Source organism: Leuciscus leuciscus (genome assembly GCF_965113295.1).
Source record: "Leuciscus leuciscus genome assembly, chromosome: 17".
Classification (NCBI taxonomy): domain Eukaryota; kingdom Metazoa; phylum Chordata; class Actinopteri; order Cypriniformes; family Leuciscidae; genus Leuciscus; species Leuciscus leuciscus.
The window spans coordinates 24,111,296-24,134,821 of NC_138741.1; the positions used below are offsets into that span (position 1 = coordinate 24,111,296).

Genomic DNA, 23,526 nt, shown 5'->3' on the forward strand with positions numbered 1-23,526 from the left:
GTTCAGTGTGAATGAGGCCAAACTGAATGCATTGTGTGCCAAGATAATACATAAGTGGGTCGTGTGCATTAGATTTTGCTGCCGCCCATCGTTGTTCCTCAGTAACCTACATTATGCTTGTTTTGTTCCATCTGTTATGCATACTATGCATCAACAGTGTCACTGTTGTATCTGGGTCCAACCTGAATCTTTTGGCTTTGACCGAATATCCTGTAGCCAGACATGACATGCATTCCCATCACTGTGATGTCTCTATTAGGTCTCATGAAAGACATGAAATGGTTTTAAGATCTTTTAGCAAGGTCAGGCAAAATCATAATTTAAGAACAGTCTCCCGCTCTCTCTTTCAGGTCAGGTCAGAGTTAGGCAGAATGTGGAATAACATGGTTTCAAACTACTCATGCCACTCTGGAGGCAGTCGTGGCCTAATCGTTAGCGAGTCCGACTGGTAGCCCAAAGGTTGCTCGTTCGATTTCAGTACCGACTGAGGTGCCCTTGAGCAAGGCACCACACCCCTAATCGCTCCCTGGGCGCCACAGCATAATGGCTGCCCACTGCTCCTGGTGTGTATCACGGTTTGCAGTGTGTACATTTGTGTGTGTTCACTAACTTTGATGGGTTAAATGCAGAGGACAATTTCAGAGTATGGGTTGGCCTTCACATGTCACTTTCACTTACTCTTAATCTTACTATTTCTGCCTGTATATTTATATGATTGGATACAGGAAAGGGGAAATCAACAGTTACACAACAACAAAATGGGCAAGAAACAGAAAAGTTGGTGTAAGCTGCTTGTAAACTTGTATAAGCTGCTTCATGTTGTTTGAATCCATTTAGAAGATTTGGGGGTAAACTGAAGCATTCTCGGAAATAAAGTGTACTTTCACCATGGTCAATGGACCAAATTTTATATTGTTTATATGATATATATAATAAAATGTATTTACTTCAACTCAAAGGCTTGGGGTCAGTAATATTTATAATTTTTTTTTTGGTGAGCATAAGAAGTCTCTTATGCACACCGGAGCTGCATTTATTTGATTGAAAATATAGTAAAAAAGATATTGTGAAATATTTTTACATAATTATTATTTAAAATAAGTTTTCTATTTTAACATATTTTAAAATGTAATTTATTAGAGTTTTTGATGAATGTAAAGTTCAAAAGAACAACATTCATTTGAAATAAAAATGTACTGTCACTTTTGATTAATTTAATGCATCCTTGCTAAAAATGGCTCGAAAGTATATATACAGTATAATATATATACAGCATATATACTGTATATATATATATATATATATATATTCATACATACATACATCCATACAGTATAGCTGAACACGTAAGTACGTGGTGGTATTTCTAAAAGTGTGTGTGTGCTCGTGTGTGCGTGTGTGCGGGCGTGTGTGTGTGTGTGTGTGTGTGTGTGTGTGTGTGGGATGGATTGTTTGCTGTGTGCATTTGAGTCGAAGCCAGGGCACATGTGTAGGAGGAGCAGCACAGAGTGAGTGAATCATACATTAGGACATTTGCTGTATTCTCTCTGGTCAATGTATCGAAAATTGAAAGATTATCTGCAGGTTAGCAACATGCAATTCTTAGAAATTTTTCAAGTCGGATAAAATGCTTAGGATGCAAGAATCACGTTTTTTTCCCCTCACGTTATCATTGAAACATATTCAAATAAATACCAACTTAATCTGTTTTTTTTTGTGTGTGTGTTTTGCCCTTGGTGTGCAGTGTTATACATTTGTGTGTGGTGTGTGAGTCTGAGTGAGATAGAAAAGGTAGGAGGCATGTAATCATTGGTTGCTGAAGGCAAAAGATCAAGAGTTGCTTCTTATGTAACATGTAAATGAAAGTGCACTGTGTGCTAAAAGATTTTATTTTTAAATGCATTCTAGGTACAAAAAGCAGTGTAGGCTGACTGAAATTTGGACAGAAAAGATCCAGAGAGAGTCAGATGAATTATACGGAGAGTTTGAAATGCTGTTAAGAAATTTGATGTGACATATTTGGCCTTAATGTACGTCATTTTAAAGGAATAGTAAACCAAAAACTGTAATTCTGCCTTCCTTTACTCAAAGTATGACGTTCTTGATTCTGTGGAACACAAAAGGAGTAGTTCATATTAGAGCTGCTGTTGATAAAAAAAAAAAAAAGAAGCCAAAAAACCACAATAATAGTGACCTTCATAATAGTATACATACTATAATAGTGACCAACCTTGCCGGCTATTCCATTCCCATGAATGACTCCACTAGTTTCTCCAACCGCCTGTCGAGGTTGCCTATGAAAATCACACAAATAAATCAGCTAATGCAAGCAAACACTCATTTATTATAAACAGTAGCTAGAGAACAAACACCTGTGTATATTTCGAAAGCAAAGTCATCCTAGTAAGCTCCTACATAACACTATATAATAACTAACTAGATTTAAAGTCGGCATGAAATAAAAAATTCAACCTATTTTCTAAATATGTGATAATGATCGACTCAACGGAATTTAATAAATAATAAAAAAGTCATAATTTCGAAACATAAGGGTGAGTAAATGATGACAGATATCTTATTTTTGGGCGAACTATCCTGTTAATATAACAATAACCTTTCACGTCCACTGCCAATTTCAGAAAACCCATGAAACCAAGGTAACATTTGCACCTAAATTCGATTTGATTGATATTGTACACTGAACAAGCACACAAAACTTTAAAATGCATGGTACTTTTGGAGGGATGTAAATTTTCAGGTCGAAACAATATTTGCATAGAGCAAGCTGACATAGATAGTGAAATATTTAGTCAAGCTAACCTCGCCCAGCTTTTTTCCCTATTTTTTAGATGCATTGTGCTTTTAAAGTTCATTCTAAAGTGCATTTAAATTCGAACAAAAATACATTTTTATAAACACATCAAATATATGGTGAAAATCCTGACTTCCAGAGACATGATATAAAAAAAATCTATCTATCTCAATGAGGTTGTAAAGGTCTTTCAACATACCGATGTCATTTAAGTCTATTTTAGTTTCCTTTAATTTTTGTGAACCCAACTTTTGCCTGCTGGAGAGAGTGGGATCCGGTCTTCTAGATAGTTTCGGTGGTAACTGTGACATTATACAGTATTTTATTATACGCTTTCCAATGAGATAAACCATTTCGCAGATACACATAAAGATGCAGAGAACAGAGGAGGCCACCATGAAGAGGGTGAAGATTTTCTTCTCTGTAGGGCGTGAGATGAAACAATCCACCGTATTGGGACAAGGGTCCAGTGAGCACTTGGTGATGCGGGGGAGGTCAAATCCTTTATAGATGTGATGAAGAATATAGAGAAAAGCAGTATCAATCACCGCTTTAAAGATCAAGCTAATCAGGTAGGTCCACCAAAGACCCCCGCGTTTTTTTCCAGGGTTGGCGTATAAGTGGTTGCCCTTGTGAACGGCAATGTACTTCTGGTCTTTTTCCTCTCTGTACATGACGTGGGCTACGACCAAGAGCGACGGGCATGTGACAAAGATGAGCTGTAAGGCCCACAGACGGATGTGAGAGATGGGGAACGTGCTGTCGTAGCAGACGTTGGTGCAGCCGGGCTGCTCGGTGTTGCACTCGAAGTTCTCGTCACCCCAAACACTCTGAGCCGCCACCACAAACACCAGTACACGGAACACAAACACCACGGACAGCCACACTCGACCAAAAACTGTCGAATATTTATTGACCCTGTTAAGAAGGGACTCCAGTTCTTTCCAGTTCATCCCTGATCACAAACACTGTCCTGCAATAAACACAGTTATACATGATTAATCATAACACTCAAAAGAGACACTTTTGCATAATATAGGGCATTTTAGTTTGGGTCAATGAATCTCTTGACAACTGGTGTCATGAAAGTATGGTCTAAATTTAACCAAAAACTTAATGGGTTTTTTTTTTTTTTTGGTCGTTTTTTTGTTGCTGATTATCTTTTTAATTAGCCAGTGTAGATTTGGTCTTCGATTAATATTTAAACTCCAGAGGCATTTAGTCACACATAACACATTCTCCAGATTGTTTCTAAAAATCTAATCAGAAAGTTTGCAAAAACTGATTCTGTTCCAAGCACTTTAAATGGAAGTTATGACAGGTAACTGTTTTTTTTTATATATAATAAAGTTTTTTTTTTTTTTTTTTTTGTCACAAGGATGACACATTTCAATATAACAAGCCAGAGTTGACACGTTTTACCAAACATGTTTTCACTTGCTCATTATACATTATTGCTGTTATGATTTTGCTGGCAGAAATGTGGATTTGTCATGCTGCTGGATCACACCTGGGTTTGATGTCTCATAGCTGCTCCCAAGTGTTTTTAGCAGTTTTGTAATAAATTGTATGTAAGTACGCGTGTATGTATATATATATATATATATATATATATATATACACACATATATATGTGTGTGTGTGTGTGTGTGTGTGTGTGTGTATGTATGTGTATACAGTATATATATATATATATATATATATATATATATATATATATACTTACCAGCCACTTTAGGTACACCTGTTCAACTGCTTGTTAGCACAAATATATATTCAGCCAATCACATGACAGCAACTCAATGCATTTAGGCAAGTAGACATGGTCAAGACAAGAAGAATATTTCAGAACATTTTCAGACACAACCATATAGGGTTTACAGAGAATGGTCAGAAAAAAAGAAAATATCCAGTGATCGGCAGTTCTGTGGGCGAAAATGCCTTGCTGATGCCAAAGATCAGAGGAGATTGGCCAGACTAAACGAGACAAGCAACAGTAACTCAAATAATATATTTATATATAATATAAGAAGACTTTTATGCTCACCAAGGCTGCATTTATTTGATTAAAAATACTGTAAAAACAGTAATATTGTGAAACATTATTACTATTTAATGCAAGTTAATAATTAAACTATTTTCTATTGTAATATATTTTAAAATGTAATTTATTCCTGTGATGGCAAAGCTGAATTTTCAGCATCATTTCTTCAGTCTTCAGTGTCACATAATCCTTCATTTTCTTCATCCTTCAATGGTCAATTAATTTTATTTTTTTTTATTTTTTTTTATAAATAAGCTTTCCATTGATGTATGGTTTGTTAGGATAGGACACTATTTGGCCTGAGATACAACTATTTGAAAATCTGGAATCTGAGGGTGCAAAAAAATCTAAACATTGAGAAAATCGCCTTTAAAGTTGTCCCTTTATGTTCGCGATTTTTCTGCATCCACTCACAAAAAAATATTTTTCACATATTTACAGTAGGAAATGTACTAAATATCTTCATGGAACATGATCTCTACTTAATATCCTAATGATTTTTGGCATAAAAGAAAAATCTATAATTTTGACCCATACAATGTATTGTTGGCGATTGCCACAAATATACCTGAGCGACTTGTGACTGGATTTGTGGTCCAGGGTCACAAATAAGCTTATGTATTTCATACAGCTTCTTACAATGTTGATAAGACCAATCTTTGTTGGTTATTACTCAGTAATAATGCATAAAAGAAGAACTTACCGTGTTTTACAGCAAAACGGATATGTATTGAAACAGGAACCGCAAATAAATGAGGAAACGGTCCAAATAAAATCTGTTATCATTCCTGTCCAACCTGATCTCGGGACTTGCAGCCATGCTTGCAAGTAAGTACACCTGTGGTGATGAAGCAGCTTCACCTGGAGGGTGTGGAGTTGCTGGACTGTGGGTGGCGCATCATGCTATTATGCAATAGATATTATCTTACAGACGGGACTGTAATGTGAGTAAGCCTATATAATAATAGTGTCCGTATTTGCAACAAGCCTCGCAGCCTTGTCATGTGTCATCACTGCCACACCCAGCAAAGATTATAAAATACAGGAAAACATACATTACATTTTTCACAAAGATCATATTAATAATTAATATATTTATACCACAAATCAGACTGCAGGGATATAATGTTATCGGTTGGGCTGTGAATAGAAAAAATAAAATGAATTCATGCTATAACTCTTTCACACCAGGAGATGGTGACATAACCTCATCTTTAAAAATCTGTGCAACTTCCAAACTGTATGGGCAGATTTTTCTCAACGTAAATATTGCATCTCCAATGTTTCAACTAGATGTTTAATTGAATGATATAGCCTATGTGACCATTAGATAGATCATATGGTTATTTATTTATTTTTTACATTATGAAGACCTGTGCAGTATTAACCTAATTTATTTAATAAAAAAAATTATTCTATATTAATTTATGTTTATTTAATTGTTATATTTTATTGAAAGGTTATATGTTAAATATAATTAAAATGGAAAGTATATCATTTTACCTAACGCTTTTATGTCTGATAATAAAATAAAATATTTTTTAATACTGATAATACTGATAATAATAAAAATAATAACAAACAACGATAACTAACAACAATTAAAATATACAGGGCATGTCGTCATGAGAAAAATCAACGTGATTGGTCTAGACCCGTTTGCGGATAAAAATGTAACATTCGAGCGTAAAGGTGTGGGTTTATTGCCCACGTGACTGCGGCCAGCCAATCAGCGGTCATCTGTGCTGACCGGAATTGTCGCCTGGTTACGGGAGCTCTACGGTAGAGGAGAGCTAGCAGTGTCTCTCAATCCGCTTTCTTTTTGTCACGGTATTCATATATACCGTCATCTCTCTGTAAGTATCTATATGATATCGTATTTATATTTTCCTATTATTTATAAACATCTAGATGAATGATTAATTATTAACTTGTGCGGATATGTATTTAACATATAACGTTACGCATTTAGCAGCTAAAACACATATGCTAGCAGAACAAGACCGAACTAATCTCGTAAAAAAAAACATTTTGTTATTTTTTTAAGAATGCTTACCGTTGTAATGTATTTATATTATGTTTCTTATTGTATAACGTTACATATGTATTAATTATTTAGTAAACTAGGCTGTTCATTGGTGTCAACGACTTCTGCTTTTATGAAACCATAGCCTATCATATTCAAACAGTGATGCAGTGGGTGTTAAGGGTTGTTCTTGTAGAGATTAACAAAATAATGATCTTATTTTGAATTAAATGGTTGTTTAATTTGTCTTCAACAACATGTGTGGTCAGCAAATGTGGAAACCCATTGTGTTCCATGCACACATATCTCTTTGTCTTAAAGGGATAGTTCAACCATAATTGCATTTTGTTTGTGTTTGTAATTTACTGTCCCTCATGTCGTTCCAATCCAAAGTATGATTTCATTTCTTCCGTGGAACACAACACAAAGGAGGGTGTTAGACAGAACGACATCCTCAGTCACCATTCACTTAGGGGAAAACATGCAAAGGAAGTCAATATGACTGAGTCTGTTATTCTGCATAACATCGCCCTTTGTTTTCCACAGCAGAAAGAAAATTATATGGGTTTGGAAGAAGGTTGGTAATGGTCAGTGACAATTTTTTCCATTTTTGTGTAAACTATCCCTTTAAGAATGAGATAATGGTCAAAAATAGACTTGGCCAGTGGATGCGGTGAGTGAGATATGAATGTGTAGATTAGCTTCAGCATTTTTGCTCCTTTATATGTACCGTTTTAAGATTCATATGATGGTGTATTAATATTTGAATGTAATCTCAAATGTTTTGTCTCTGTTAAATGTTATAAAAGATAAGCTTTTATAACATAAATCCGTACTAACACAAATAGACAAGCATTAGCTGTTTTCCTTTTTCCATTCCTGACTTGTTGGAGCTCATCCTGGAATGAAGAAAAGTCTTGTTTAGTGCTTGTTTTATGTTGATTATCTTTTCTAGGTGCAAAGTAGAGACAGTCACGAATGGTGGAGATAGAATGCTGAGTTCTCAACTTGTTTTCTGTTCACTTATTGAAAGTAAGTGCCTGATAGGAGATAATAATTACACCGATTGCTAAACATTTTCCATAAATACCACCGTGTTAGGATGTGGTGCAAGGCCTGTATGCTTTTATTATGAGAGTTTATAATCCATCGAATGGCTTTAGTCAATATCAACTGCAGTGGAATGAGGTCTCTCTTCAGCTGTAGGCTACATCCAGTCACCATTTGGTGTTAATGGTGACATGTTTTGATTGACTGCACTTGCTGGTTGTGATGGTTTAGGATTCACTGCCCTGGTTATTTATCGGTCACTGTCATTTTCTTATTCCAGGCTGCACATTTATGGCGTTTGTCAGTGTGAGTGGAGACTTCTGCCAGGCACAGCACCTGGTCATTGTGGACAAGTGAACAGAGGGCCTGCCATATGAAGATTATACTACCTGACTGCCCGTCTTACATTCTGCACTTTCGGGGAGCATCCTTTTTTTTGTCCAAAGTTGAAGTGTATGAATTGGTTCGAGCCAATCCAGGTACTAGAGAGCGAATCGTTTTTCCCTCTCTCTAGTGCCAACTGATCATCTCCTCTCCTGAATGGGGTAATTATAAATTGCAAATCAGAAGGATCGTCCCCTTCTTTAGTATTTATTTTAAAACCGTGGGAGCGTGAAAGTGGTTTCCTTCTCCTGTTCCCCTTTTTTAGAACATTCAGAGATTTGCCTAAAAGTCAAAGTACTTAGATATTTTGAAATCAATACTTCTACCCCTGTTGAAGATTCGGAAGTTGTTGGGTTCTTTCCCTCCCCTCCGTCAAGTACTATTAAAACTTCATTCGAGTGTCAAAATGAATCGCCCTGCTCCTGTTGAGATCACTTACGAATGCATGAGATTTCTCATCACCCACAATCCCACCAATTCACAACTGACCAAGTTTACAGAGGTAAGTCTCTAGATGGTTGAGGTTAACAGGAATAGCAATATTAACATGAGTGTCAAAGCTGAATATTTCTTTTATTTGTCTCTGTCTGTTAGGAATTGAAGAGCTTTGGAGTGCAGACGCTCGTCCGGGTTTGTGATGCAACTTATGACAAGGCACCAGTGGAAAAAGAAGGCATTGAAGTTTTGGTGAGACTTGCTATTAACCCCTAAAGTTTCTAACAGAATTTAGTGATTATTGCATATGTTTTATTTACTTCTCTCCACTCCTATGATTGCACTTAAATTGAAATGCATTTTTCTTTAGGATTGGCCTTTTGATGATGGTTGTTCACCCCCTGACCAAATTGTTGATGACTGGTTGAACCTTCTCAAATGTAAATTCAAGGACGAACCAGGCTGTTGCATTGCAGTACATTGTGTTGCGGGATTGGGACGGTACGTATTATCAGGACAAATGTAAATCACATTCACAGATATGAAATGTTGCTCACTGATCTATTACAACTGTCATTTTTTTAGTTATCTTGGACCGAATGTGCAGTAACACGTTCTTTTGGAACATTTTGTGCTGTGATGTGAACTTCAACATTTATCCAGATCAGTTAGTGACCTGACTTGTGACTTATATCAAATAGTTTTAAATGACACAGCATTTTTTTGTGTTCAGAGCTCCTGTCTTGGTGGCCATAGCCTTAATCGAATGCGGGATGATGTACGAAGATGCTGTCGAGTTTATTCGTCAGTGAGTCACAAACAAAGTTTCTTTTCTTTTTCTGTAGGATATGATTTTGTTGGTCTTTTTGTGATGTGGATGATCATTTTTCTTTTAGGAAAAGGCGTGGGGCTTTTAATGCCAAACAACTTATGTACCTTGAAAAATACAAACCCAAGATGCGGCTGCGCTTCAAGGATGCCAATGGTCAAAACTGCTGCGTTCAGTAGAGCAACATTTGTCCAAAGGATCTTTGGAAACATTTTTATTGTTAGTGTTGTTATGATCAGTTTTTGTTTGATTATTATCTCAGACCAGGATTTTGCTGTATTACAGTGCCAAGCACACAAACAGGTTACACAGCATTAGTGTTGGTTTTCTTTTGACCGAACAGTCTAGCCAATCATGTAAACTCACAGGCAAAGTGGGATATCACTAGTGATGTTTTTCATTGTGGCAAACACATTGGTATAATCATTTACTGCAGTTGTTAGTGTTTTATGCCCTCTCTAAAACTAGGTGTCCCCTGTTGTCTGGATTGTGTAACAATATCCTGCAGTACATGAACAAATCACTTTGGTGGTGAATATCTGTCAGCTTCTCCAAAGTTACATGGGCACAACTACTGTATCTAATGTTATAGATATTAAACATTCCAAGATATATTCACAGCACTGTTGGACACTAGATTGTGGTGGTCAGTAAAATGGACATGATGCAGATCCTAGATAATTCAATCAACAAAAGAATGAGATAAACTCTAAACTGATTGAAATGAGTCATTCAAATAATAACAATAAAAAACAAATAATTTTATTGTCTTGTGTTTTTTTCTTCTTCTCTTACATTTATTTGGCTATAATGAAGGTGGAAAATAAATATTTACATGGACAGATTGTAAAACTAAATATCGTTTTTATGGTATTTAATTGAATTATTTCAATATTGATGTAGAATGTACGTTTAAAAATGATTATCATGCTTTTTTTATATATATATAAAGGATGTATCTTGTATTATTACACGTAATCGACTGAACTGCATTACTCTTTCATCTTTAAAAGAAAAGTGATGAATGGAATCCTTTTTTTAAATATAATTATTTTTAAAGAATTCATTTTTTTATCGATACGCAGAGAATATTCGTGTAATTTCGAGCATGTGGACTTCACTCTCGGTTGTGTTTTCTTATCTTGACCACGAGTCGGTGCAATGCAGATTTACTGGACAGACAGTCAAATGCATGTTGTCTCGACCGGAATCTTACTGTGGTGAGCGAATGGCTCATGAATATTAATTATTTTGCGTGGCTGGACGGTTTGGGAAGTTTTACTCGTCATCGTCAGTATGGCATGGCATATTTAATATTCATGAGCTAAACCTTCACATTAGTAGAATTCGTAATTTCGTTGTCCGGACCGCTTAAGACCTATGGCCAGAGCCGGATTAACGCAAAGGCAAACTAGGCACGTGCCTAGGGCCCGATTGGCGGGATGGGGCCCAGACAGAGGGACAAAAAAAAAAAAAAAAAAAAAATGTCCAATGTCCTATCTACAATTTATTTCAATATTTATTAATTAACTAAAAATAGTTACGATGTTTATCTTAACCATAGACTGTTACATTACTGCAGTTAAACCAATGAATGTGTCCGTTACAAAGCGGGTGCCGGCTTCTGAAAGTATATGTAACGAACGCATCCATCAGGTGCTGCGAGGCAAAAGCCTAATAAGCACACAAAGAAGCACAGCTCATAATGCAGGTGTGTGAGTTGTCGTCATCTATTTTGGAGTGATTGCAATGTATTCTAAATATAAACTTGTACTGTAGATCAGCGTCATTTCTGGAAAAATCATTCACCGCTTTATTACGAGTTTAAAAGAGCGCGAGCGTCATTAACGTGCCCAGACGCGACGCTTTGAATTTGCGCGTACAATGAATAACATCGCGTCGGGAGCTGACTAGTAAAAAAGCTACAAAATTAAAAGACAAGACGTCTGTATTACGTCAAGCCAACACACTACAACATTTTTAAATGTTTCAAATAAAGGATCTCATATCTATGGGTCTATCTTCTAAATTCTGCTGATGATTAGATTATACCCTGACATTACGCCAATAATATCAGTTTATATATTTTTTTCTGCTCAGTAGCGATCGTGTCTTTCTCTTCCACTTGATTTGTGTATAGCATATTTAAGGTAGCAATGCAATATAAAAGCACTTATGCTCATCTACTGAAGTGGGATTCTGGAACTGTGAATAAATTGAATAAAACAGCAAAATAACAACAACAACAATAACATCTTCATTAAACAAAAAAGAGATTACCTTAGATAAAGTTTGATTACATACAGTACCGGTAAAAGTCTGGACCCATTACTATTTGTAATGTTTTTGAAAGAAGTTTATTATTATGCTCTACAAGCCTGCATTTATTTGATCAAAAATACAGAAAAAAAACAGGAATATTCAGCAAGGATGTGTTAAATATATAAAAAGAGATAGTGAAGACTTTTTTAAAACAACTTTTTAATAACCAAAAATCCTGAAAAAAAGTATCACAGGTTATAAAATAAATATTAAAGGAGAAGTTCACTTTTAAAATGAAAATTCTGTCATCATTTACTCACCCTCATGTTGTTTCAAACCTGTATAAATTTCTTTCTTCTGCTGAACACAAAGGAAGATATTTAGAAGAATGTCAGTAACCAGACAGTTTTTGGGTCCCATTGACTTCCATAGTATATTTTTTTCCTACTATGGAAGTCAATGGGACCCAAAAACTGTCTGGTTACTGACATTCTTCTAAATATCTTCCTTTGTGTTCAGCAGAAGAAAGAAATTTATACAGGTTTGAAACAACATGAGGGTGAGTATATGATGACAGAATTTTAAAAGTGAACTTCTCCTTTAAGCACCATTTCTAACATTTGATAATAAATCTGAATATTATAAAGTTTTCTGAAGGATCATGTGACACTAAATTCAGCTTTGCATCACAGAAATATAAAGTATAGTAAAATAGAAAACCATTATTTTAAATTTTAATAATATTTCACTATATTATTTTTCTGTATTTTTGATCAAATAAATCCAGGCTTAATGAGCATAAGAGACTTCTTTCAAAAACATTAAAAATAGTAATGTGTCCAAACTTATGTACTGTGTAAGTAAAAATATACTGCTTTTAAAATTAAATGTTGTATAAATAAAAAGGTTAGGAATCATATTTGTTTCAAGTGTTTTTTTATTGGGGGTGGGGGGCCTCCAACATGAATTTTGCCTAGGGCCTCCTAATGTCTAGAACCGGCCCTGCCTATGGCAAGCCGTATTAACATTATTCTTTAAAAAAACTTATATTTTCTTGTTACTAATAATTATTTAATTTCTAGTATCACAGTAATGGTAATGACTAGAAAAACTTATTTCTCACATGCTATAACGTATTTCTTTGCTGCATGTCCCAATGTAGGCCTATTTAATTATTAGTGCTAAATAATTTTCTCAGTTGAATCTAGTTTGATCTGTGGTTCACATATTTAGGTTGTGTGTCCACCAAAGCGTTTTTTTTTTCCCCGAGACTAAGGTATTTTTCCAATTGTTTTCAATGGGAGCGCCACGTTTTTAAAACGGGAGGAGCTTAACAAAGCATTGAGCGTCTATTTTTACCAGTCGCGAAGAGTTGAAGACGCTCTATGCACGAACGCTGCTGACGTATTTCCGGTAGAATTTCAGCCAGCGTCTTTACTTCCGCATAGCGCGTTCTATAGCGAAGTGTACTAGCAGCAAAACTTTCATAAAATTCATTTTCTCAGAAACGGAGACAATGATTTTAGAAACCGATTCGCTAGTCGGATTTTGCATGATATTGAGAGAATACTCACCCTCAAAGTTGTCGATGTAGCTCGAAATATATAATTTAAATCCCTTCTCTTTCTTACTCTTAGGTGTGACAGCTAACTGCCTCAGAATATTGTTAACATCATTCACCTCAACCGCTGGAAGTTCTTGTAAACAGCGAGTGTAATTTACCATTATCTCCACCGAATGCATAAACGGCTTCTGGTGCAGCACTGGATGTAACTGGGCAGCCAGGCTGAAGACAAAACGCGGAAGTAATCATGCATAGAGCCTACTGACCTCATCACTGTCACTTTTTACCCAGCCGTCCAATCACAGTGGAGGAGGGTTAGGGAAAAATACTACACTGACCAACTGTTACATTATATCAATGTCAACAGATGACAACAAGCAGAATAATATTTAAAACAAGAGCCAGAGCAAATACTTGACATTATATAGCCATTTTTATATAGAAACAATACAGAAACAAACTATCTGTGAAATTAGATGCTAACACTTCCACGGATATTCTGTATCATCCGGAAAAAAAGCTGTGCTGCCAAAACGCTTTCAAGTGCTCACAGCTAGAAGTTTTCAGCTGAGCGCCTAGCGTTTTCAGCTGGCTAAAAACGCTTTGGACACACGGGCTAACTGTTGACTTCTAACTATGTATCCCAGATGTTGCTGGTAGGTCTACCTCTATTTATATTTAGCCTACTAATCTATTGTTTTCATAGTAGCCTACAAAGTTTTCATTGACAAATTTTCAGACACTGCACATTCCATTATTATCATATAGCCATATATTAATCTAATGAATAGTTGGTAAATAGTAAGCTACATAAATAAATTTTTTTATAAAAAAACAAGTAATCTACTAATAGCATAAAAATGGATAAAAAAAAAAATTAAAAAAATTGTGTAAATGAATGTTAAACCGGCTTGCCATAAAAACCTGCGCAAACCATCGAAGCCACTGGATTGGGATGCCGCTGTGACGTAGGCCTAAATGACCCAGTTCAGATGGCGCATCCTTTCACCACATTCACTGGACCAAACTCATGACAGGCAAAGGGCTTGAATAACAGAATTAATCACTGAACTATTTGTCTTCACTTCTGTGGGAGTTAAAACAGGCGCTTGTTTATTGTTTTTAAATCCAGCATCTCCCTGTTTGATTTCGCCATTCTGCAATCATGATGCCGGTAAGTTTGTGACAGCTGATGGTACTTTACTAGCGCTCAAACTCAGAACTGTCATTCAAGATCATGACTGACAGCAGCTCTGTCAACATTCATTCATAACTTGTGGATACATTGCGTTGGACTGCGGGATTCCGTTAGACTATCATGAAGGAATGCGGCTCTTATGTCTTGTCAATCATAGTTAGGGAAGCAGTCATGCTGTATTTTGTCAAGTGGGTGTAGTGTGGATTTTAATATTAAATTGTAGGTGGCGTTTTATGACTATCGGCCTATCTGTTATAACAATCACTGTTAGGGGTGAATTCAGGGACACTTTTTCCAAGTCATCTCAATGGCAAAAAGTGTCCCAATCACTCTGAATTCACCCTATACATTTTAAGATAACAGTAAAGGTATTAGGCTTCTCAGATTTTGATTTAAATCAGTTATTTGCTTACTCTAAATACTCCTAGAGTAAATGAAATGCACAATATCCAGAATCTCTTTATACATAAATGGCTCCAAAACGTATTTGGACACTTTATCCACTCGTTTGGACACACTGGACACCTTATCCACTCTGTATTTTTGTCCTATTAAAATAGATATTTGTTCAAGTTCAGTTTGGATTTGATGTAGCCTATTTGAATATTCAAATAGGCTACTTAAAATCCAAATTCTGAACAAATACCTCTTTTAATGGGACAGAAAATACAGAGTTATGTATTTCATTCCAACTTAAAGCTTTATAATCTAGCATCACTTTGCTTTATTTGATACTTTGCACACTTGGTTTGATATTGTGTGTGTGTGTGTGTGTGTGTGTGTGTGTGTGTTTGTGGCCTGGGAAACCCTACATTATGGGGACAAAATGAGTCCACAAAGATAGCAATATCCAAAATCCTTGTCCTTGTGGGGAACATTTTTGGTCCCCATGAGGAAAACTGCTTATAAATCATACCAAATGATGTTTTTTGAAAATGTAAAACTGCAGAAAGATTCCTGTGATGGCTAGGTTTAGGGGTAGGGTTTGTGTTTGTGAGGATAGAATATCTGTTTTTATACAGAATCAGAATCATTATGTCTATGGAAAGACCCCATAAAGCATGAAAGAACAATGTGTGTTTGTGTGTGTCTGTATACCATTATAGTAATGACAGCAATTTTCACGTGCAGTTGACACATAAACTCAGTGTTGTTGTTGAGTATATTTTCAGCAAGCAATTTGCTTCGTATTCAATTTAACAGCATTAAAGAGGGCAAATGTTATCACTCAACTGAACTTTTATATGCATTGTAATCACATTATGTTCTTCGTCTATATTAAACGCAAGTCTCCGAATGAGCACGGTTTTGTAGCGTATTTAATTCAACTTCTCAGATAATATTAATTGTATGATCCATTTCAGGGGTGGCCAAAATGTTGATTTAAATTCAGTCAGAGCTTGAAATGTATCTACATGTTTTTCCAATATTGGATTATTTTCCTTTATGTTCCTTGCATTTATAAGGATTGTCCCACCAATTAGAAAACATTGTGTCTTTTACATACATTCTTCATTTCTACATTTCTTGTACTGTCATAGTTTCTGAGTGAGAGTGATGCAGTTGTGGCTGTGTTGAATGAAACCTTAGCCTGCGGGGAGTATTTTAAGGCGCTGTGCGGTGAGCTGTGGAAAAGTTGTCAGAATTCCTAAATTGTGACACACTCAGGGTTGTGTGCTTTTAAATCTCTATAACACTCTAAATCCCAGAGCACTTTTTCCAGCCATTACACCGAATATTGTTAGAGAATATAGTAATTTTATCTTCCATCTCCATGAGGCAGCAGATAGCGTCCCTCAATAGGAGACATTAGAGCACAGATTACAGGGAGAGTAAGATGGGGTCAAAGATCAAAGGTGAAAGAAAAGAGCATCCTCTGTGCTGAAGTTAACCCTTTTCACCTTTGCACGAGCACTCACATTTAGAGTTAATGGACTGCACACGTCCCTTGCAGTGAATCGCACAGTCAGTCGATTCCTTCACTTTTGACTGCATGTTTTGCCCTGTTTGCTTTCATTAGACCAGTTGGAAAAATTCTGTTAATGTTAAACTCCAACACAGACATGTGCGATTAGCATCAGGTCTTCAGATTGACATGTAACTAGAAAAGTACTAGAGCTTAGATGTCCTTATATATTGCTAGAGCTTAAGAATTGATCTTCCAAACACACCCAGATCAGTATTTTATTTTCAGAGCGGTGGTTTATGTTGACTTGCTGTGCATATGAATATGTATAACTCTAGAACTGGTGGATTGGGAAATGCAGAAGTAATTTCTTCCTTTGGGACAAGATAAATAAAATATAAAATATGAGGAAGCAGAAATATCTGTCCTCATGTTAAGTTTTCAGAAGTTTGCCACTTACAATAAGCGGGAGATATTTTGTTTTGCTATGTAAAATTGCTCACAGCATTTTTGAATATTCATGAACAAACGCCAATAGTGCAAAGTCTATGACAGCTATATTCTGACAAGTGTTAGTTTACTTTTGCATACTGAGGCAGTAAATATGGAGATGAGATCTGTTTACTTCACAGCTTGTTCTTTTCCTGTAGAACTGAATATGAACCATGACGGAATTTCATTTGAACATTCTGAAGTTGAGAACATGAATCTGTCTCTTCTTGTCAATTTACCGTTATAGCTTGAACAAATTGGTCAGGGGTTTTCAAACTGGGGTCCGCAAGAAAGTGCTAGGGAAAATAAGCTGAAAAGTGTGAAAATAAATAAAAAAATAAATAAAAAATAAGATTAAAATAAATATATGAAAATGAGATTCAAATTAATTAATAAGTAATACAAATTTGATTAAAATAGGTGATTAACAATACATCTAACAGTATAGAACCAAATTGAGAAGAAAAAAGTTATGTAACAGTATTTTCTAAATAATATTTTACATTGGTGTAGTATATACAGTAAGTGCTGGGTAGATTACTTTCAAATTGTAGTCGGTTACTAACTCCGCATTACATGACAAAAATAGTAACATAATCCATTACTTTACACATTTAAGGTAATATAATCTACTTTAACAGATTAATATAGACTGGAATATAGACTACAATTTTGATTACTTTTAGATTACTTTTGACCTAACTTGTTTATCACATTGATTTGAATAATATGTTAATCTTGTTACATATATAAAAATACAAAGAGAAAGAAAATTCATTGTTACATATGTTACATGTACTTACCATACACTGTAAAAAATGTCTAACCCTCCCAAATCGAAAATGTCAAGTGACCGATAACATCTACATTTTTCAATTGGCCCAAGTGAAATTCTTGTTGCAATAGTCTGTTAACATTGGCTCAATGAGAAATAATACGTCAGACTAATTGAAAAATGTAGATGTTATCGGTCACTTGAAATTTTTGACTTGGGGATGTAATTTTTTTTTTTACAGTGTAGTAATAACAATAAATTATGCATAATTACTTGCAACTAACCCTCAACCAAATCCTAATCCTGCCCTAACCCTATAGTAAGTACTTGTAGTTGCTTAATATTACTCAGTACTTAAATATATGATTACACTGCAACAATGACACTTTATAAAGTGTAACCAAAAATTACATTCTTTTTTATCAACAGCATGAAGTGCATTAAAAATGATATTATGTGCAGGGTTCCTCAGACTGGGGTTTGTGGTGAAACTGTGAGTTTGTGATTTTAGTGAAAAGCTATGAAATAATTCAATCATAAAAATTGTATAATAAATCATTTTAAAATGAAAACAATCAAAATAAAATACTTTTTTATTTATTTTTGTTTACCTGCATGTCATGCACAATTTCATGTGACCAATAACCAAACTTAATTGTATTATTATCTATTATTATTATTATTATTTACGTAATTGTATTATTGACCTAACCCATTTTAAATTCTCAGGGGGCACTTCAAGTAAATACATTAGGTCAAAGAGGTTCAGCTGACGAAAAAAATCCCTTCACTGCATGTAAATAATTATGAAATGTCATGAATCTGTACATTTTAATGTGTTTGAAAAGCCTTTTAAAGACAGTAATACATGGTTAAATGACTCACCTGGTGATTATTCAATAATTAATGCATTCATCAGGAGCTGATTAGATGCAATCCTGAGAAAACACTTGTTAAAAATGAAATGATGTCTGTAAATCTGCAGGGTTCAAATGCTGTGTGTGTGTCTCAGTGTTTCAGTGATAGGCATATGACTAGTGGCTGGTCTGTGTGTGCAATTCCACAAACCTTTAGTCTGATTACGAGTATTTTAAAACATAGTATAATCTTCTTATTACAAGTACTTCATTTTTGGGAATCTAATTACGTAATAACATGTAATCAGTTACTACCCAGCACTGAGAATATAGTATATAGTATTTATAAATATATAAAAGTATAAATTGGGTCCTTAAACATTAAAATAGCCTCCTTTTGAATTTTAGGATGGGGTCCGTCGCATGAGGATGATCATATGGCATCTAAAAGATTGAAACCCCCCTGCCCTAAGTGAATGCTAGCGAACACATCTCATCGTGTTTTGGCCTGTCCTTTGCACATTCAGGCTGTGAGATTACAACTTCATCTGCACTCAGAACAGAGAGTGTTGGCAGCTCAGGATCTTTAATACGCCCCACATCGCTGTTATAGGCAGCTGAGCCAGAGTGTGCTTTAGTTATTAGAGTCCACGCTAGTGTCGCTCACATCTCCCCAGAGCCTCATTATTGAAATTGCGACCTCATGGCATTGCCACAGTATTGCTGAATCTCTAAGCCTGCTGAGGGAATTGACTCCTGCGCTTCACCTTTGCATTTATGGTTACTTTGAATATTTTGTGACTAGTTTTGTTCATTTAGTATATGGTGGTGCATTTATGATCTGAACATGTCTTATACGTCATAGCTGTTATATAGAGTACAACAGTTGGGTTCCGGAAGTAAAAACTCCATTAATTTTCTCCATAAGGAAATTGATTTTGAACCTTTAAAGATAGTTTTACTATGAGGTTGTTAATCGATGGTAATTGCTTCAGCTGAAGCCGTCAGCCCGCATTCTGATTATTTTTTTAAATAATTGTGTTTAACAGTGTAATTCCTGGTGAAAAACTCCATTACCCATGATGCTGTACAGAAAGTTCAACGCTATCTCACGACCAATTCGTACGAATTCGTACGAATGATAAAAAGTTGGCTAATTCGTACGATCCACTCGTACGAATTTGTACGATTTGTCTAAACCCACGTGATGGGTAGGTTTAGGGGCGGGGTCAGGGGTAGGTCATTCGTATGAATTCATACGAATTGGCAAATTCGTAAAATATGTACGATTTTGCACAAAAAAAAAAGTCGTACGAGTCAGGTCGTATGAATTCGTACGAATAAGCCACCTCGTAGAATTTGTACGTTTTCCCATTGAGATCGGGTTGGAAAGTTACACCAATCAAGAGTCTCGAAAAAAGCAAAAAAGTTTTTGCTTCAAATCAAAGTTTGTAGTGTAGCTGATTGGCTTGGTTAATGGCTAATAACTCTTTAACGAAGACTATTTTAAAATTTAAAAAATGATATAAAAAAAAAACTTCCGGAACCAGCGCTGCTGAAAAATAGGGAAGCCAGTACTGAAACTAAATATAATTGATATTATTAACAAACATTATTACATAATATAATTCTTGCCAGACCATTCGTCAATGTAATTGAAATATTTATGTCAAATTTACAGTAAAATTTACAGCAAAAATACAGTGAAAACGGTAACATTATGTTTTCTATTTTAGTATACAGTATTTTAAAATGTATTACTCCAGTCTTCAGTGTCACATCCTGAATCATTCTAATATGCTGATTTGCTGCTCAAGAAACATTTCTTATTATTAGCAATGTTGAAAACAGTTTTTAAACCATGATGCATGTTTTTCAGGATTATCTGATGAATAGAAAGTTCAAAAGAACAGCAATTATTTGTAATACAAATCTTTAGCATAATTAATTATAAATGCTTTTTGTGCTACTTTTGACCATTTTAATGCATATTTGCTGAATAAAAGTGTAAATGTCTTTCAAAAATACGTTTGAATGAACCAGAGTAAATATAGAGTTATATAATATATGAATAAAATAGTTTGTTCGTTGCCTCTTCCATTTTCACTCATTTCCAGCCTCCAAGTTCATAACCTCATAACGCCAACCAATGTTGTTTTCCAACATGAAAAAAATTATATAAATATATAATAAAACTGTTTATCGATTATGAGTAATAGGCTGGAGAGTGCTATGAACGCTCTCTGCAAACTTGGAGTTATTTATGAATTCTTTCTTGAATTTATGATGCTTTATCCAAATTTTTCCAGTTTCCTTTTGGTGCTTTTCCATGCCTTTAAATCTCAAACTGAAATGTGAAATCCGAACATACTCTCTCGTCTGTTTTCAAGCTCACTGGGTCCAGGTGTCGGCTATGAGAGCGAGGAGCTGTCAGGGCCATTAAATGCTCAGAGATTGAGTGTGCTGTTTACTGCTGTTAACTGCACTTAACTATGCAAGTCTTCCAGCTGCAGTGTAGTGAGAGGAACTGACATGTTTCCGTGGATGCAGTCGTTGCTATGGACACCCTATTGATGGCACTGTACAGTAAATCAGGTGAGCGTTCACAGAGTCAACAATCCCACAATGCTTTAGTTTGGGCGCATGTCCCATCTGCATCAAATGAATAAAAAACGCTTATATGTTGAGAAATGTGGGTATTTAGCTGATTGACAGTATATATTTAGCGTTTCACAAAAGTGTTTCGTTGTCTTTTTTTTTTTTAGGATTTTCCATACAGAAGCATCTTATTTAATGACATGTTGTTACAAACTAAAGGAAGCATTAACAGTTTTTACCGTGGAAACTGGGCAGCTATACCCAGTCAGAGCTCTATTTGTCAGGACCGCCCGACTCGAGACCCACAGTGACAAGGCCTGCCTGTGTCCTGAGATTTATTATTGGCAAAGCATTGAGTGCTGCGACTTCACCTCCTTCTTTGGAATCAGAAAACTTTCTTCCCTGACTTAGATACAGTACATTCGTCATGAAGAGAGATGAACAAGAATGCTCAGTCAGTGTTTCAGAGCAAGAGGTTGTTGGTTATTAGTGGTTATAATTATTACTCTCACATTTTTGGTTAAGGTTTTTTTCCACAGCTTACCTTTCTAAACTGGCAGATTTTTTTTGTTTTTTTTGGAGAATATTCATCTAGCAGACAATAATAAAAAATCCCCTTTAAGGAGGGATTTGATTCATATTTAGAGAACGGAATATTATAGATATTTGGGGGTGAGCTCTTTTAATATTGGCTTGTCAGCAACCACATAGCAATGCCCTAGTAATCACCTAGAACATGCTAGCAAACACCTATAGGCTGAATCCGAAATCGCCCTCTAAACCCTCATTCACTATTCCCTGCATTAGTCCACTAATACTGTTCACTTGAAGGAGTGATTGAAAACGAGTGAGCGAATTCGGACAGCCGTTGAGCGTACATCGGTTGTACACTCGTTTTTGCGGTGCATTGTGGGATTGAATGAGCGTACTCAATAACGTCCACTATGGTTTTGGACACCATTACAAATGGCTTTCCCCTCAAATAGTGCCCTATTTGAGGGTATAGGGGTTGATTTCGGATTCAGCCCTAGTCTCAGCCTCAGACGTCACGCCCACGGATTGCAGTATCACCTCACTGCAGAACACGAGATCCAGGGGGCGGAGTTGGATCCAGATCTAAGGGGTGGAGATTGGTAGGTTTAGGGATCAGGGGGTGGAGATGGGTAGGTTTAAGTATATGTAAGGTGGGAGGAGTTGGATCTGGATCTCCTCCCCCTGGATTTCGTGTTCTGCAGTTCACCATGCTGGCTGAACGTCTGATGCTTATGGTACACTTAACTGGAAACACTTCAGGATTTCCTAAGTCGTCATCTGATTGGTTAAATTGGAGACGTATGTGTCGTGTTCTTTAATGGTCTGCCTGGAAACAAAGATGCTGTGAAGCCAAACCAGTTTACAACTGTGACAATGGTTAAATTCTACAGGGAGTAACACAACCACTTAGTTACATGGGAGTAACACAACCACTTAGTAACACTCTGGCAACCATCCAGAACACCCTTCTTAGCAATGCCAGAACACCCTTGGAACTATTTCTGATGAAAAAACTACATTACCCATGATGCTCTACAGAAAATTACACCAATCAGAGAGTCGAAAAAAGCTAAACACACCAAAATCGTTCTTTAACTCCGCCCACTCCCATGATGCACTGCGAATGACGTAATCGAGTCGATCTCTCTACGCTCTCAAAATACTGAAATGTTTGTATATATATGCATATTTTGCACTAAACTTAAAATATATTGTTTTTATACATGTAATCAACATTTGTAAATGAGTAGTTTTATGTTTCTCAATCGTTTTCAATTTGATTATGCTGTTCGCAATGCTTCATGGGATTGTAGTTCTTTCCCTCACTAAAACCGTTAAGTACACTGTTTTGTACCTTTGTCTTTTTGTCAGATTTTCTAAAACTTTTTTCCTTCAAATCAAAGTTTGTAGTGTTGTGATACACCTCGTAGCTGATTGGCTTGGTTCATGGCTTATAAATCTTTTTTTTTTTAAATCCCTATGGGAAAAATGAATGGAAAAAATACTTCCGGAACCAGCGCCGCTGAAAAAGGGGCCGGGCGCTAATTCACTCTATTGAACACCCTAACAACTGCTTAGCAATGCTCTGGCAACCATCCAGAACATGCTAGAAACTGCTTCACAATGCCCTGGTAACCACTTAGATTTCTACAAAACATTTAGGTTTGTCTATATTTTGAATGGATGATCAGCAAATTCTAAAGCTGATGTATACGTCAAGTTCACGCTGTCAGTCTGTTCCGCACGCTTCTTAGGTGGAT

At 35.8% G+C, this 23,526-nt stretch overlaps 3 protein-coding genes across 5 annotated transcripts in view; 2 read left to right on the forward strand and 1 right to left on the reverse strand.

Moving 5' to 3' along the window:
* Positions 1–1,856: 1,856 nt before the first annotated feature.
* gjb9a (gap junction protein beta 9a) lies at positions 1,857–5,782 on the reverse strand. The gene is made up of 4 exons (XM_082142369.1): positions 5,560–5,782; positions 3,012–3,785; positions 2,231–2,294; positions 1,857–2,107 (listed from the first exon to the last, which is right to left on the reverse strand). Exons 2-3 carry the CDS (start codon positions 3,763–3,765, stop codon positions 2,239–2,241), a joined length of 810 nt encoding a protein of 269 aa, XP_081998495.1. The 5' UTR covers positions 3,766–3,785; positions 5,560–5,782; the 3' UTR covers positions 1,857–2,107; positions 2,231–2,238.
* Positions 5,783–6,558: 776 nt separating this feature from the next.
* ptp4a2a (protein tyrosine phosphatase 4A2a) lies at positions 6,559–10,345 on the forward strand. Of its 3 annotated transcripts, none has more exons than XM_082142631.1 (8): positions 6,559–6,712; positions 7,838–7,914; positions 8,213–8,477; positions 8,582–8,818; positions 8,911–9,003; positions 9,122–9,252; positions 9,485–9,559; positions 9,648–10,345. In XM_082142631.1, the coding sequence occupies exons 4-8, from the start codon at positions 8,723–8,725 to the stop codon at positions 9,757–9,759; spliced, it is 507 nt and encodes a 168-aa protein (XP_081998757.1). In that variant the 5' UTR covers positions 6,559–6,712; positions 7,838–7,914; positions 8,213–8,477; positions 8,582–8,722; the 3' UTR covers positions 9,760–10,345. The 3 variants fall into 3 exon arrangements, with proteins under 3 accessions (XP_081998757.1, XP_081998758.1, XP_081998756.1); XM_082142632.1 differs by having other exon boundaries at positions 8,654–8,818; XM_082142630.1 differs by having other exon boundaries at positions 8,213–8,818.
* Positions 10,346–14,416: 4,071 nt separating this feature from the next.
* Positions 14,417–23,526, forward strand: part of ppp1r13ba (protein phosphatase 1, regulatory subunit 13Ba) — a 43,075-nt gene continuing 33,965 nt past the window's right edge. The window contains exon 1 of the mRNA XM_082142301.1: positions 14,417–14,580. Within this exon, the coding sequence (XP_081998427.1) occupies positions 14,572–14,580 (9 nt within the window). The 5' untranslated portion in view covers positions 14,417–14,571. The remainder of the gene's footprint in view (positions 14,581–23,526) is intronic.

What these genes read in the sequence shown, in the direction of transcription:
- gjb9a (XM_082142369.1), bottom strand. Translation starts at nt 3,765, where the DNA reads ATGAACTGGAAAGAACTGGAGTCCCTTCTTAACAGGGTCAATAAATAT. An exon ending in AATAGACTTAAATGACATCG is followed by an intron (nt 2,295 to 3,011) that starts GTATGTTGAAAG and finishes TGATTTTCATAG; the next exon opens with GCAACCTCGACAGGCGGTTG.
- ptp4a2a (XM_082142630.1), top strand. Translation starts at nt 8,723, where the DNA reads ATGAATCGCCCTGCTCCTGTTGAGATCACTTACGAATGCATGAGATTT. An exon ending in TGTGTTGCGGGATTGGGACG is followed by an intron (nt 9,253 to 9,484) that starts GTACGTATTATC and finishes TTTTGTGTTCAG; the next exon opens with AGCTCCTGTCTTGGTGGCCA. An exon ending in GCTGTCGAGTTTATTCGTCA is followed by an intron (nt 9,560 to 9,647) that starts GTGAGTCACAAA and finishes TTTTTCTTTTAG; the next exon opens with GAAAAGGCGTGGGGCTTTTA.